We start from the raw sequence: 12548 nt of genomic DNA on the forward strand, positions 1-12548 counted from the left end.
CATTTCAGGATTTTTCTGCATATAATGGACTTGATTGGTACTCCCATTTTGAACTTCCAAAATCTAGCGAAACGATCGGTAATTTTTTCGAAAAATAAAATTATTTATACTTTTTAAGCAGAAAAGCTCGTGTAGCACAGTCTCTGGGATGCGCGTCCATGGGTCGTTCTTGAACGATTCGTTAATTTTGAACAAATCTTTAGTGTGCCTCAGGAAGAACGAGTCGTCTCTGGGAGTGATTCATTCAGTTGCGCATGCACAACATCCTATTAGGTTCTGTACTGGAATTAGTTCACCTGTTTCAAGTCTTCGGGTTTTCTGAGTCGTTCGTTCATCTTATGGGGCTGTCACGTGATGCTGTTTTTGCTAAAATGAATGAAATGACTCGAAAAAAGATTTGTTCATTTTGCTTAACAAGACTCAAAGGTCCGAGTCGGTAAAATGATCCGGACTTCCCATCACTACTACGAATCACGTCTTCGAATCACCACAAGTACATGGTCTATGTACTCTGGCTCAAAAAGGTAGAGTATGTCGAAAAACTCCATCTTATTTTCTGCTACAACTTCAGAAAACCTTTTTGTTTGTAAACAGCATTTGACTTACTTGCACTTCCTTAGTCTTTGTGCGTTCGCTTTGTAAACACTGGGTCTGTAGTTCCACGTGACCTTTCGATGTGATTCAATAGTTTGTGAACGCGCATCCCAGAGCCTGTGCTACACGAGCTTTTGTGCTTGAAAGTATACAAATTTTTATTTTCCGAAAAAAACTTACTTTAGCATTTTTTTCTTTTACTGTTAAAATCACAATAATTTTTTACAGTTTGAACAGCTCTGCTGATCTGTTGATAGTGAAATCTATGTCAGGAATAATATTAAAGTACATCCTCAAGACTCTTTATTCTCATATTTCATCCAGTCTGTTTTTTTTTTTTTTTTTTCATATGGGTCCTGTGTCCAGTCCAAGCTGTGAGGGTGGAGGAAGCAGATACAAGCTGGGAAACTGCATGGTGAGTTCTTAGGAGCTGCTGGAATTTGCATTATGTCAGGGAGACCCAGGGTCCTATAAATAATGTTAAAGTAAATATCCAAGTGAAACAAAGTGATTGACGTGGGATTGTAAGTTTGAACACATTTAATTTAAGGGTGGCGTAACATCTGACTGACATCTGAATAAGCGTTAAATCCCTTCAGTGTGGTTTTGTTTCAAAAACAACTACTTCATATCTTTTGTCAGTTAATGATGGATAAACATTAGGTCTGAGAAGCTCTTGTGATGTTTTTATAACTTCTTTTCACCCTTTTGAAGTTAAAGAAAAACATACTGTGGATTTCAAAGCTTTAGTTTGTTTTACAGCTTTCTCTTCATTCATTCATATCTCGTATTAAACTGAATGGCTGAGTGAAAATCTGGTATGGTCATAAAAAGACCCTTTTCTCCGAAACTCTTGTACATTATCAGACATCAGGGCACAGATGTGAACTAGATTACCCCACGCTCCCCCCTAATATTCTTCTCCCGCTCTCTCTCTCTCTCTCTTTCTCCCTCACTCTCCAGACCACAAAAGAAAGAAATCATTGAGTTTCTTCCTTTTTATAAACACTCCCTCCCCTTCCAGTAGTCTCCAAATAGGGGCACAGACTTTCAGGTTCTCAAACTTTGTGGGAAGAAGTGAGGCAGGCTGATCATATGTGCTCCACTTCTCTACCTCTGAATGGCAAAGCTCTGAACATTTTGACCAGACACATGGCTTAACGTTGTGACATGGCAGAAGATTCTGGTGAGTTCTGTCAGCTTTCGCCTTCTGCTGTTTCTACCTTAAAAAACAAGACCTTGTCTTGATTAATATGGCAGAGCTAGTTTATGCATTTTTTTGTGCATTCAAGGCCTAAAAATTGGAGTGACCACTGTTTTGAGTGCATGACTAATTGTTTTAATAATTAGAGTAAACAAATCTTTGACATTTTTACATTTCATAAATATGCAGTGATAGTGTGACATACACCACACTCAAACTTTAAACAACTATTTCTTTTTCTTTTTTTTTTTGCTGCGCATGGAATTTTCTTTAATGTAAGTAAGACTAAATTAAACCCAAAACTGGAAAAGCGACTTCATATTTTCCATTCAAAAAGACTTTCAATACCACAAATTTATTCATCTGCTCTGACGGATGAGTTTCAGCACAAGAACATGACAACTTCCAGACACTTGGCATTATTTCTGAAAGCTAATCGTGACTTTTTATTTGGAAACGGCATCAGATTTTGTTATCATTAAAAAGATACTGCATTTCCTCAGCTTTGAACTGGTTTGGCATATATTTTTAGGAATGACACAATGCTATTAAAAAGGTGCCTGGAGGAAACGTAAAGGTCAAAACCGCTGTTTAAATGGGCTTTTATGGATCCAATAGTATCATTTAAATGTCTAAAAGGTTTAATTTTTTTCTCCGTTGTAAAAAATTACAAGCTACAGATTGGCAGTGCGGGCAGTTGCATGGGATAAAAACAGAGTGGCTAATCAAATCAAGATGATTGTGTCATTGTTCATTTACATTGTTAATCAGTAAATCTAAAAATAATTTCTCCATATGATGGCCATTTGCTCTGCTTGGTTAAGGAACAATATAACAGGAACAGTATTTCTTATTCTCATCTCAATACGTTTGACGCTTTCAAACTTAAGTTTGAAAAAAATCTCGCAAAAACATTTCAGTATTTAATTTTCACAATAATAAAAGAGATTCATTTTCTCAAGTGCTTCAGGACTAAATGAGAAATAAATCACTGCTTTCATCATTGCATGCACAGCAGAGCAGAAGTTCATTACAGGCTGTGTCGGTCGGCTGAGTTACAGATATTATCCTTCCTCCATGAAGCACAAATGTCAATCAGCAAGCATGAACAACAAATTACTGCTGTAGAGAAGCAAAGATGTTCTTGATGGCGCTTCTTTAAATTGTTTTTTACTAAAAGAGCTTGATAGTGATTGATAGTGTCTTTGTTTTTTGATTCAAAAATAAAAATACAAACCGATTTGACAACTACACTGTAAAAAATAAAAAACACAATTTGTTGAGTCAGCTTAAAATAATTTGTTACCCTGCTGCCTTAAAATTTTAAGTTCAGTCAACTCAAATAAGTTTATTCAGCTTGAAATGTTAAGTTGTACTAAGTAACAACTTAGATATTTGTGTTTGCTAAACTTAACAGATGGGTAAGTAACCCAGCTGCCTTAAAATTTTAAGTTGAATCAACTCAAATATCTAAGTTGTCACTTAGTATAACTTAACATTTCAAGCTGAATAAACTTTTTGAGTTGACTGAACTTAAAATTTTAAGGCAGCCAGGTAACAAATTATTTTAAGTTGACTCAACAAATTGTTTTTTACAGTGTACTGACTTTAAAGATGACTGCAAGGAACCCACAGATTTGACTACGCTAATGCTAAAAATAAAAATACATGAGCATAAAATTGAAATTTTCATGCTGCCCAGAACAAGCACAAGAAAGTTTTTTTTTAGGCAAAGCGTACTGAACTACCGCAGAATCCAAAAGTGCTCACACTGTGGAAAAGAGCTGCCGTCTTCCCTCGAAGACAGATATCGCATTTCACACATTTCCAGATGTTGAGAGGAGTGTTGGGACGCCCTGGAGTAAGACAGGACACTGAAATAGATTGTGTGAGTTGTCAGTTCAGTCACATCTGAAGACGTGAGAGATGAGGTAATGAAAGAGCAGGAGATAGAAAAAAAAACTTTTATTTATCTAGCATTTTTTACTTGTTTTGCAGCAGAAATACCTAAATATCCTTAAAGCAACCTAAGATGCTAAAATTGTGTAAGATAATAAAGCTTGTTTTCTGAGAATCTTATTTTTTTCTTTGCCCAAAAAGTCTTCCTTTTTTTAACAAGAAAAACACAAACCTGCTTAAAAAAGGAAAGAAACTCTCAAATACATTATTTTAAGTCAGTTTATTGCTGTTTTTATTTATTCAACATTAAAAGGAAACTAGTTTATAAAACCATCTGAAATACTCATGATCATCCAAGACTTTTTGATGCTGAGGGCAGTATGTAGAAATTGTACAAAGGAAAGAGTCTTAAGTCCTTGTGATTTATATTATCTAAGACAGGGCTCACACTTTTTCTTTGAAAGAGTGTAAAAAGAGAGAGCGAGAGAGTGGTGGAGGGCACTCATCCTTGTGCATGGAAGACTAAACAAACAGCTTCCCTTTCCAGAATGGGTCATGTGCTATAACTCAGGGCCCTCACATAAATGAATGTGCTCGCTACACACAGCAGCAGGAAGCCCCCCTCCACATGCTCCGGAAACCCCTGTAAAAGTCTACTGCTTCATTTAGCTTTCACAGTACAGTTGGCAGACAGTTGTTTCACAAATACAGCAACTTCTTTCATTCACTGACCTCTCATGATCTTTCATTTTTTAACATAAGTTTTGGGAAATTATGGGAAGGTATGTGTATTTTTCTTGACTAGTTTTTAGTCCATTTGGTATCTACATAATGTAATATAATATAATATAAATACTTTAATGCCATGAATTACAAAAATCAATTTTAAGTAAGTGCTGTTCTTTAGCTTTTTTTAAAGAGAACCCTAGGTATTAAGACTTGTATGGCTTAATATAATGTAAAGGATGTCTTTTACTGAAATATGTAGTAGAAAACCCATGAAGGATTTACGTATCCACATAATTTTATACATATTTTGAACTGTAGGAGTGCCATTATTTTTGATGACGTGAAATGGTTGCACTCTGTGAGCTTACTGGTGCTACCTGTTGCTATTTTTATTGCAACACAACTTGGAAAATAAAATACTGACACAATGACCACAGCTACTGAAAGAGTTTACAGGTGGCGATGGATAGAAGCGCTTAAACTAAATGCTTGTATCAGCGATTTTCCCCCCGGATATCGAGTGAAATCCACACTAAAAAACTCCTTCAGTGGCTGCGGCGTCATGACAAGCGATGGCATGTTTACATCCTGCCAAGATGGCATCTGGTGTTTCTTGTCTCTGCCGTCTGTAAGCTCTTTCAGTAGCTGTGGTCTACTAAAAACCTCAAAGGCATCAGGGCTTAAGTGAAGAGAACAAAGACGCGGGTCTTTAGGACGTTTTATTCATCCATAGGCATCTTCGCGTTCATTTCTCTTCTTCTTATCGCTAGGAAAGCAGTGAAGGCTTACATTGCTTCTCTTGCTGCTCTTCGACTGAAAATTACAACCAAAAGCTGCACAATGTGGCATCATATCAGTATTTTATTTTCCAAGTTGTGTTGTGGTAAAAATAGCAACAGGTATAGCGCCAGTAGCTCAAAGAGTGCAACCATTTCACGTCATCGAATGTCCAAAACATGTATAAAATAATGTGGATTTTTTAAAATAACATAAATCTTTCATGGGTTTTCTGCTACATATTTCAGTAAGAGACATAATTGATATTATATTAAGCCATACAAGTCTTAATACCCGGCATAGGCATAATCTATGGGTGGGACATGTCCCCACCACTTTTTTAAAATCTATCTCGTGGCACGGACGTACTAATGCTGATAAAACATTAGTTTCTTTTAAATAAGATACGGTCTGTTGTTTCTAAAATCATGCTGAATGTTCATTACGATGTTACGGAACAATCTCACTGCGGCTCGTGCTCTGTGTTTGCCCATAAGCGCTTCAATCTACCATTCAATGATGTTGCGGAGACTATCTATTCATTCCGGTTAAAAAACCAAACAAAATACACACAAACGTGTCCCTCCTCTTGATATACGATCACTGAATAACATATTTGATTTTAATAAGGGGAAAAAATTTATGCGAGGGCGGATTAGAACCCAAAACCTCTAACACCCCTAATGAAAATTCTACCACTAGACTATCTGGGAGTACAAATAATTAATGCATATCTATGTATTTATTCACTGACATGAATCATCTCTTATCACGCGGATAATAATACATATTATTATAGTACAGGAATAAAATTATCATGTAAAAAATTAGTTCTTTGTCAATACATTAACCGCACCCAAAACACACACTCCTGTCCCACCCACTTTTTAAAACAAAGTTACGCCACTAAACCCGGGGTTCCCTTTAAAGTCTGAATTCAACAAAAAATTATCATAGTTTCCACAAAAACGTTAAGCAGCACAAACATTTTCTACGGAAATTTGTTTCTGCGCTTGGAATAAACAAATAATTAAATAAGGCAATTCTGACCCCTATTTCTCACAATGCAGTTTATATCTGGTAATTCAGACTTTTTCTTGTAATTCTAAGAATTTTTCTGAGAAGAGAAGTCTCAGCTGTGACATATATATTCACACTTCTGAAAAGAAAAGTCCAAATTGTGAGATATAAACTAACAATTGTAAGAACTTTTATTGCAAGAACTTTTTATTGAATGGTTTAAGCAAAAGAGAATTGCAAGATGTAAACTTACAATCCTGCAGGAAAAAATACTTTTTTCCTCAGAACTGCAAGTTTATATCTCACATTTTTAGTGGAAAAAGGCAAACACTGATAATAAAAAAATAATTTTTTCTTGAGCAGCAAATCAGCATATTAGAATAATTTCTGAAATATCTTTAGTTTCTCTAGTTTTGTTTAATTTTGTTTTATATAATCAAATAAAAAAAAGTTATTTAAAATGGTTAAAATACTTTACAATATCATTGTTTTACTGTATTTTACATGTAGAAAGACTTTCAAAAAGATTTGAAAAATCTTACCGACTTTTTTGGAATATTCAGTATTTTTGAACAATACTGAATAGTTTCCATTGAATAAAAGTTTTGGTAAAACATTACTTGAGCGTCTGTTTATTTCTTCACAGATGAGGTCAGAGCTTTGCAACAGTGGTGATTGTGTGGAAGAGCTCTGTCCAGCTTTGCGTGGCTCAAGAGGGACCTTACATTTGTCATCGCTTGGGTTCTCATCCATCACTCCGTCAAGTCCCGGGTCATAGAGGTTTAATCCCTCTTCTGGGTCATGATGAGGCTTCACTCTACTCTGGGCACTTGGCTATTTACACTCCTAGTGATGCCAGTCTACTGCCAGAGTGGTGATGATGGAGAGTGGGGATCAGGTGACGTCTCTGGGACTGCGGTCACTGGCAATTCCTCCGCTTCGGTCTTGCATACAGTCGGGGATGAGCCAGACAGGACCAGGCCTGTTTTTCACAGCCTGCCAGAGACAGAAGGCGGAGACTGTTATGTCAACTTCCACACCAGCCAAGTCATGTCAAGGCGATTACGAGCTTTCAGAGAGGAAGTTGCTTATCTAAAGGCTCTTCAGCATGGGAACCAGGCAGTGATAGAGAATCTGGTCCAGTTTGTAGGAGCAGAAATGGGAGATCAGCGCTACGAGGAGGTGATCCAAGAGAACATTGTTGGAATCAGGGAGGATCACGTGAGCTGTGAGAGCGTGGTCACAAAAGCAGCGGAGGAGTTGGAGAGTCAGCTGGAGGGAGATGCTCAAGCCACTTTGGCTGGAATTCGGAAGTGAGACGAGTTGAATCTTAATCTTAAAACAATCATATGCTTTTGTCTTGAAGGCAAAACAAAAGGTTTTTAACAATTTATGATGCTCTAAGGCTACAAACCTGAATAATAAAGAGGAGAAAGAAAAATCTAATACATATGCAAAACATCTAGTGTCAAAATTGTACAATTTGTTGTTCACAGATGGTGATGAAAGATCAGAGTGCATTTATTTATTATGTTTTAGGGATTATTTTTATATTTTTGTGGATGCACCAGTATTAAAATAGTTGGTATGTAAATCTCAATACTAATTTTTCTAAATATATAGGTAAGTTGTGCATCCATTATTCAAAACAATAATTAAAAAATACAAAAAATACATATTCAAAACCATATTCAAATTCAGTATAATATTATAAAATATTATTTCAATTTAAAACAACTGTTTTCTATTTTAATGTATTTTAAAATTTAATTTATTCCTGTGATGCAAAGCTAAATTTTCAGCATCATTACTCCAGTCTTCAGTGTCACATGATCCTTCAGAAATCATTCTAATATGATGATTTGCTGCTCAAGAAACATTTCCTCTTATTAGCAATGTTGAAACACTGTTGCCGCGGGTTGTTTTTTATTTCCGCAGGCTGAAGCAATCCCAATAACGTAATATTTAATTTTACCAGGGGAACCCCATTAAAGAATGTGTATTTTACCCCCCGGAATGCGATTTTTAAAAGGGGACCCGCTCAAACCTGATTGGGCTACTTTTGCGCTAGTTTTGAGTAGAAATTGGATGGGTTTTGTTGTGAAAACCTGGCAACCATGGTTGTGCTGCTTAATTTTTTTGTAGAAACAGTATTTTTCAGGATAAATAGTTAATTCTAAATAACAACATTTATGTGAAATAGAATATTTAAACATTTCTTTACTATAACTTTTTGTCAATTTAATTTCTGATTATTAATTGAAATATACTATTATTTGAAATATGATTAGTTATAAATATATTTTATATTATTATTTGTATAATTGAATTTATTATAAGTTAATTTATTATAAGTTAATTTATTGACTTTAATGTTTGGTCAATTTAATTGCTGATTAAAATATATTATTAAATAAAATATTGTTAATTAATAATATATTTTATAATATTATTATTTGTATAATTTATATATATATATAGGGTACAACAGGGTTAAAGGCACACCCTAAGAAACATTTGCTTTTCACTGCGCCCAAAGTGTTTTAGTTGAAGAAAAAATATATACGTTTGTATAGAATATTTATGGAACAACAGATTTTGTGTAAAAATAAATCATACAAATTGTTTATTTGGTTTAAAAATCATATAAATGCATGAGGTGGCAAGGGGGACTTTTTACCCCACATACAGGGTAAAAGCTCACAGTACTGATACAAATACTTTAGCTAAAATAATGTTGTTGTTGTTGTTGTTGTTGTTTTAATAATGTCTAAGTTAATACTTGTTCAAAACAATCATTTTAGCAAAGTTTGTACTATTCTCTGCTTATTTTGATAAAAGAATTAATTTTTGTTCAATAAATATACTGTCATTAAAATATGTTCATATAAAACATATATTTTAAAATACAGAAACAAAATCATTTTAAAATGTAAAGATTATGAAAGCACTGAAGGAGATCCCATAATAATTTAATATAGATTTACGCTAGTAACAACAATTGATATTTCATTATATGATATGATTAATATCATGTTTTTAAATATGATGGTTTCATTCTAAACATGGTGATTATTTCTAAGATGGACACCCAACATAATATATGATATTTACCATCTGAATCTAACAATGTCATGTCAACAAATGGAAAAGTCAGCCATCTATTAATTATCATGTTAATTATTGTGCCTTTTAGCCCTAACAGGGCTAAAGCACAAAGCAGGGAGTGCTTTTTACCTCAAATACCATACTTTAACATATTCTTTTGTTATATTAACCTGCTGTTTTAATTATCTTAAACAAAACTGAAAATCATTAAGAAGACCTTTGTCTCAAGATATATTCAAGAATTTCGAATTTGCTACTTAAATCTACAACTGTGATCATGTCAAGGTCAGACAAATTTGCACGTGTATCTCGAAAAGCAAATGTTTTGGAAAGTGCTACACCACGTTTTTCTGCCATCTACACTGTAAAAAAACAAAAAACACAATTTGTTGAGTCAGCATAAAATAATTTGTTATCCTGCTGCTTTAAAATTTTAAGTTCAGTCAACTCAAATAAGTTTACTCAACTTGAAATGTTAAGTTGTACTAAGTAACTTAGATATTTGTGTTTGTTAAACTTAACAGATGGGTAAGTAACCCAGCTGCCTTAAAATTTTAAGTTGAATCAACTCAAATATCGAAGTTGTCACTTAGTATAACTTAACATTTCAAGTTGAATAAACAATTTTTGAGTTGACTGAACTTAAGATTTTAAGGCAGCCCGGTAACAAATCATTTTAAGTTGACTCAACAAATTGTTTTTTACAGTGTAGTGGTTTAGAGGAAAATAATATCAAAGGCACCTTTTACCCTGGGGCGCCTTTAGCCCTGTTGTACCCTACATATATGTTTTCCCAATAAATAGAGTGTTAATTTATAGACCTTAATATTTCAATTCCCAGTTCAAGAGTGTTTCAAGGCTGCATGCATAAAGTAACATGTTCAAGGTAAAAGATAATAAATGACAAGCAAACAAAACTTTCAGGAAACTGTTAAAATGATCCTAAACAAGAAATATGTGCTTATAAACATGATTAAAAAAAAAAAGCTTGTAGCTCATAGAGCCTCAGACTAACCACAGTGACGCGTCTTCAATTCTGGTCTCTGCGTTTTCCATCACCAGCCTGGACAGTTGGAAGGAATGTAAATTTCAGCCCCTTTGAGGCCCCTGGTTCAAGAAAATCTAAGCACGGAGGCCCCTGTTCATTTCTCTCTCTCTCTATTCTTGTATTATTTCTGATGTTGTCTCTACTTTGTCTTTATCAAAGAATAAAAGAGGAGTCCCTTGCCTTTGAAGAAATGCTGCGTACCGCAACAGACATCGCCACTCGACTGGAGAGCTCCTCACGAACCCTGCATGTGGAGATGATCGAACAGCTGAGGAAGAACATGAGACAGCGCCGCAAAATTAAATGACTCGGTGGGAAGCCATCCAACCTGGAAAAACAGATAAAAGTGTTATATGACATGTCACGTCTCTATTTATCCACAATGTAAAACAATGTAACAGTAAAACAATGTTGTCACCTTAAATAGTCCCTATGTGGACAATTTGGTGGCATTTTTTTATATTTTATTTCCCTTGCCTACTATGTGTTTGGAAAGAGCACTATTGTCAGAGAAAGAACTGAAACTCAAACTATATTTTTCTCTCTTGTCCTATGTTCATTTGTGAGCCATAATGAAAATATAATGGCTTTGTGTACAATGAAACTGAAAAAATGATCTTGGCAGTGAGGTGACATCTTAAAAGAATATTCTCTTTCCAAGTAGAGACAACCCCGCAGCTATGGTCTGGCTGTCTTGGCGCTAGGGAGCAGATGGTGAAAAGACTGTATGAGGGTCTGGAAATCAACAAGCATGAACTCATACATTGGAGAGAGAGAGAGAGCAAGACGGAGAAAGAAAAAAAGAAGAAAAAAAAGGACATGGCAGTGATGTCACTGAGGAATAAAGAAAAACGTGACTTGGCAGCTTGGAGCCAGAATATAAAGAATCAAAAGATGAAAGAAGAAATCCGAAATCTTTGCGACTGAAGAATGTTATTTTAAATATTTTGTGAGTACTCTAATCAATGATTAAAATGTAAGTATGCTATTAAAGTATAAGTGTATTATTCTAGTCAGTTGTGTCACTTTATGTGTATTTTTGAGGCAATTCTGTGTGTATGCTATCTTGATGTGGCCTTGAATAGAGGGTTTGCACTTACGTCACGAGTTACCCAGATGCGAAGCCATATTGAAGATACTCAGATGTAAACAACAGCATGGATTGCATGGTTAATATACTACTGAATATGTTGTTCTGCTAATTTATGTTGTCTAAACCATGGAAAAAATGTGTGGAAGCTGCTAAATCATACAGAGAAAGACTTGGTAAGCAGGAAAGGGCGCAATATTTTGACATACTAAAGTTAATAGGTGGTAAAGATACATACGAGCAGTGTTAATTGCGATATTAGCTAAATATTTCACTCATCTGACTGGAAATGATGAGAACAAACACGAATATCGTCAAGATTCTTGCCCTGGAAATCCTGGTTCAGTTCGGCCACAAACGCCTTTTCTCACAGTTTTTTTGAACTCTTCTCATTGATTTGTTAGAAATTTTGGCAGTCTATAGTACTCCAAATGTTTTTCCTGGTCTAACCAATTAGTACAGCCCAAAACATGACATTAATTGACTATTTTCAGCAGAAATAATCTGCAAAATATGCGAGTTTCGTTCAGTTCAGTGGCATTGTTTACGTTCCGTGCCGCCAATATGGCGACTGATGACGTGCCGTGAAAACCCTCTATATCATATTCACATTAAGTGAACTTTTTTGTAAGACTGTCAGGGTATCAGGTTTCCAGTCCTGTAAAATATTAAATTAAAATATTAAATTAAAATAGCGAATTTAAAAAAAGGTAATGGAGAAAGCCATGAAAACTTCTATTGTCTATACCCACCTTATTCTTCAAAGCCGAAGTATCAGTGATACTTTCGCTTCATTAGCCACTAATGCGAAGAATAACAACGTGTGTAAACTGTTTGCACAAACCAATGTGTTCATAATTAAACTCATACATTAAAATAATATAGTAAGACCCACCAATTTGCAATATCAAGCAGCAAAATTAGCTGTTTTGTACAGCTAAAGAGCTGGACGCAGATGAGACTGGAAGCCAGACCCATAACATTTACAAATGCGACGCATCCTCTTTAACAGGAAAAATGCGGTGGATAGTTGTTTTTTTTTTTTTTTTTTTTTCCAAGTAATTCCTCAGCTAGATGTT

At 34.9% G+C, this 12548-nt stretch overlaps 1 protein-coding gene across 3 annotated transcripts; it reads left to right on the top strand.

Moving 5' to 3' along the window:
* Positions 1-1520: 1520 nt before the first annotated feature.
* Positions 1521-11402, top strand: si:ch211-142k18.1 (uncharacterized). 3 transcript variants are annotated; one of them, XM_051138029.1, is made up of 4 exons: positions 1521-1780; positions 6870-7536; positions 10539-10690; positions 11041-11402. In XM_051138029.1, exons 2-3 carry the CDS (start codon positions 7025-7027, stop codon positions 10684-10686), a joined length of 660 nt encoding a protein of 219 aa, XP_050993986.1. In that variant the 5' UTR covers positions 1521-1780; positions 6870-7024; the 3' UTR covers positions 10687-10690; positions 11041-11402. The 3 variants fall into 3 exon arrangements, with proteins under 3 accessions (XP_050993986.1, XP_050993987.1, XP_050993985.1); XM_051138030.1 differs by having other exon boundaries at positions 11044-11402; XM_051138028.1 differs by having other exon boundaries at positions 10539-11402.
* Positions 11403-12548: the final 1146 nt, after the last annotated feature.

This window comes from Labeo rohita, chromosome 20 (assembly GCF_022985175.1).
Source record: "Labeo rohita strain BAU-BD-2019 chromosome 20, IGBB_LRoh.1.0, whole genome shotgun sequence".
NCBI classification, from domain to species: domain Eukaryota; kingdom Metazoa; phylum Chordata; class Actinopteri; order Cypriniformes; family Cyprinidae; genus Labeo; species Labeo rohita.

Coding starts and splice junctions, on each gene's coding strand:
- si:ch211-142k18.1 (XM_051138028.1), top strand. CDS start 7,025: ATGATGAGGCTTCACTCTACTCTGGGCACTTGGCTATTTACACTCCTA. Junction 7,537..10,538: donor ACTTTGGCTGGAATTCGGAA/GTGAGACGAGTT, acceptor TCTTTATCAAAG/AATAAAAGAGGAGTCCCTTG.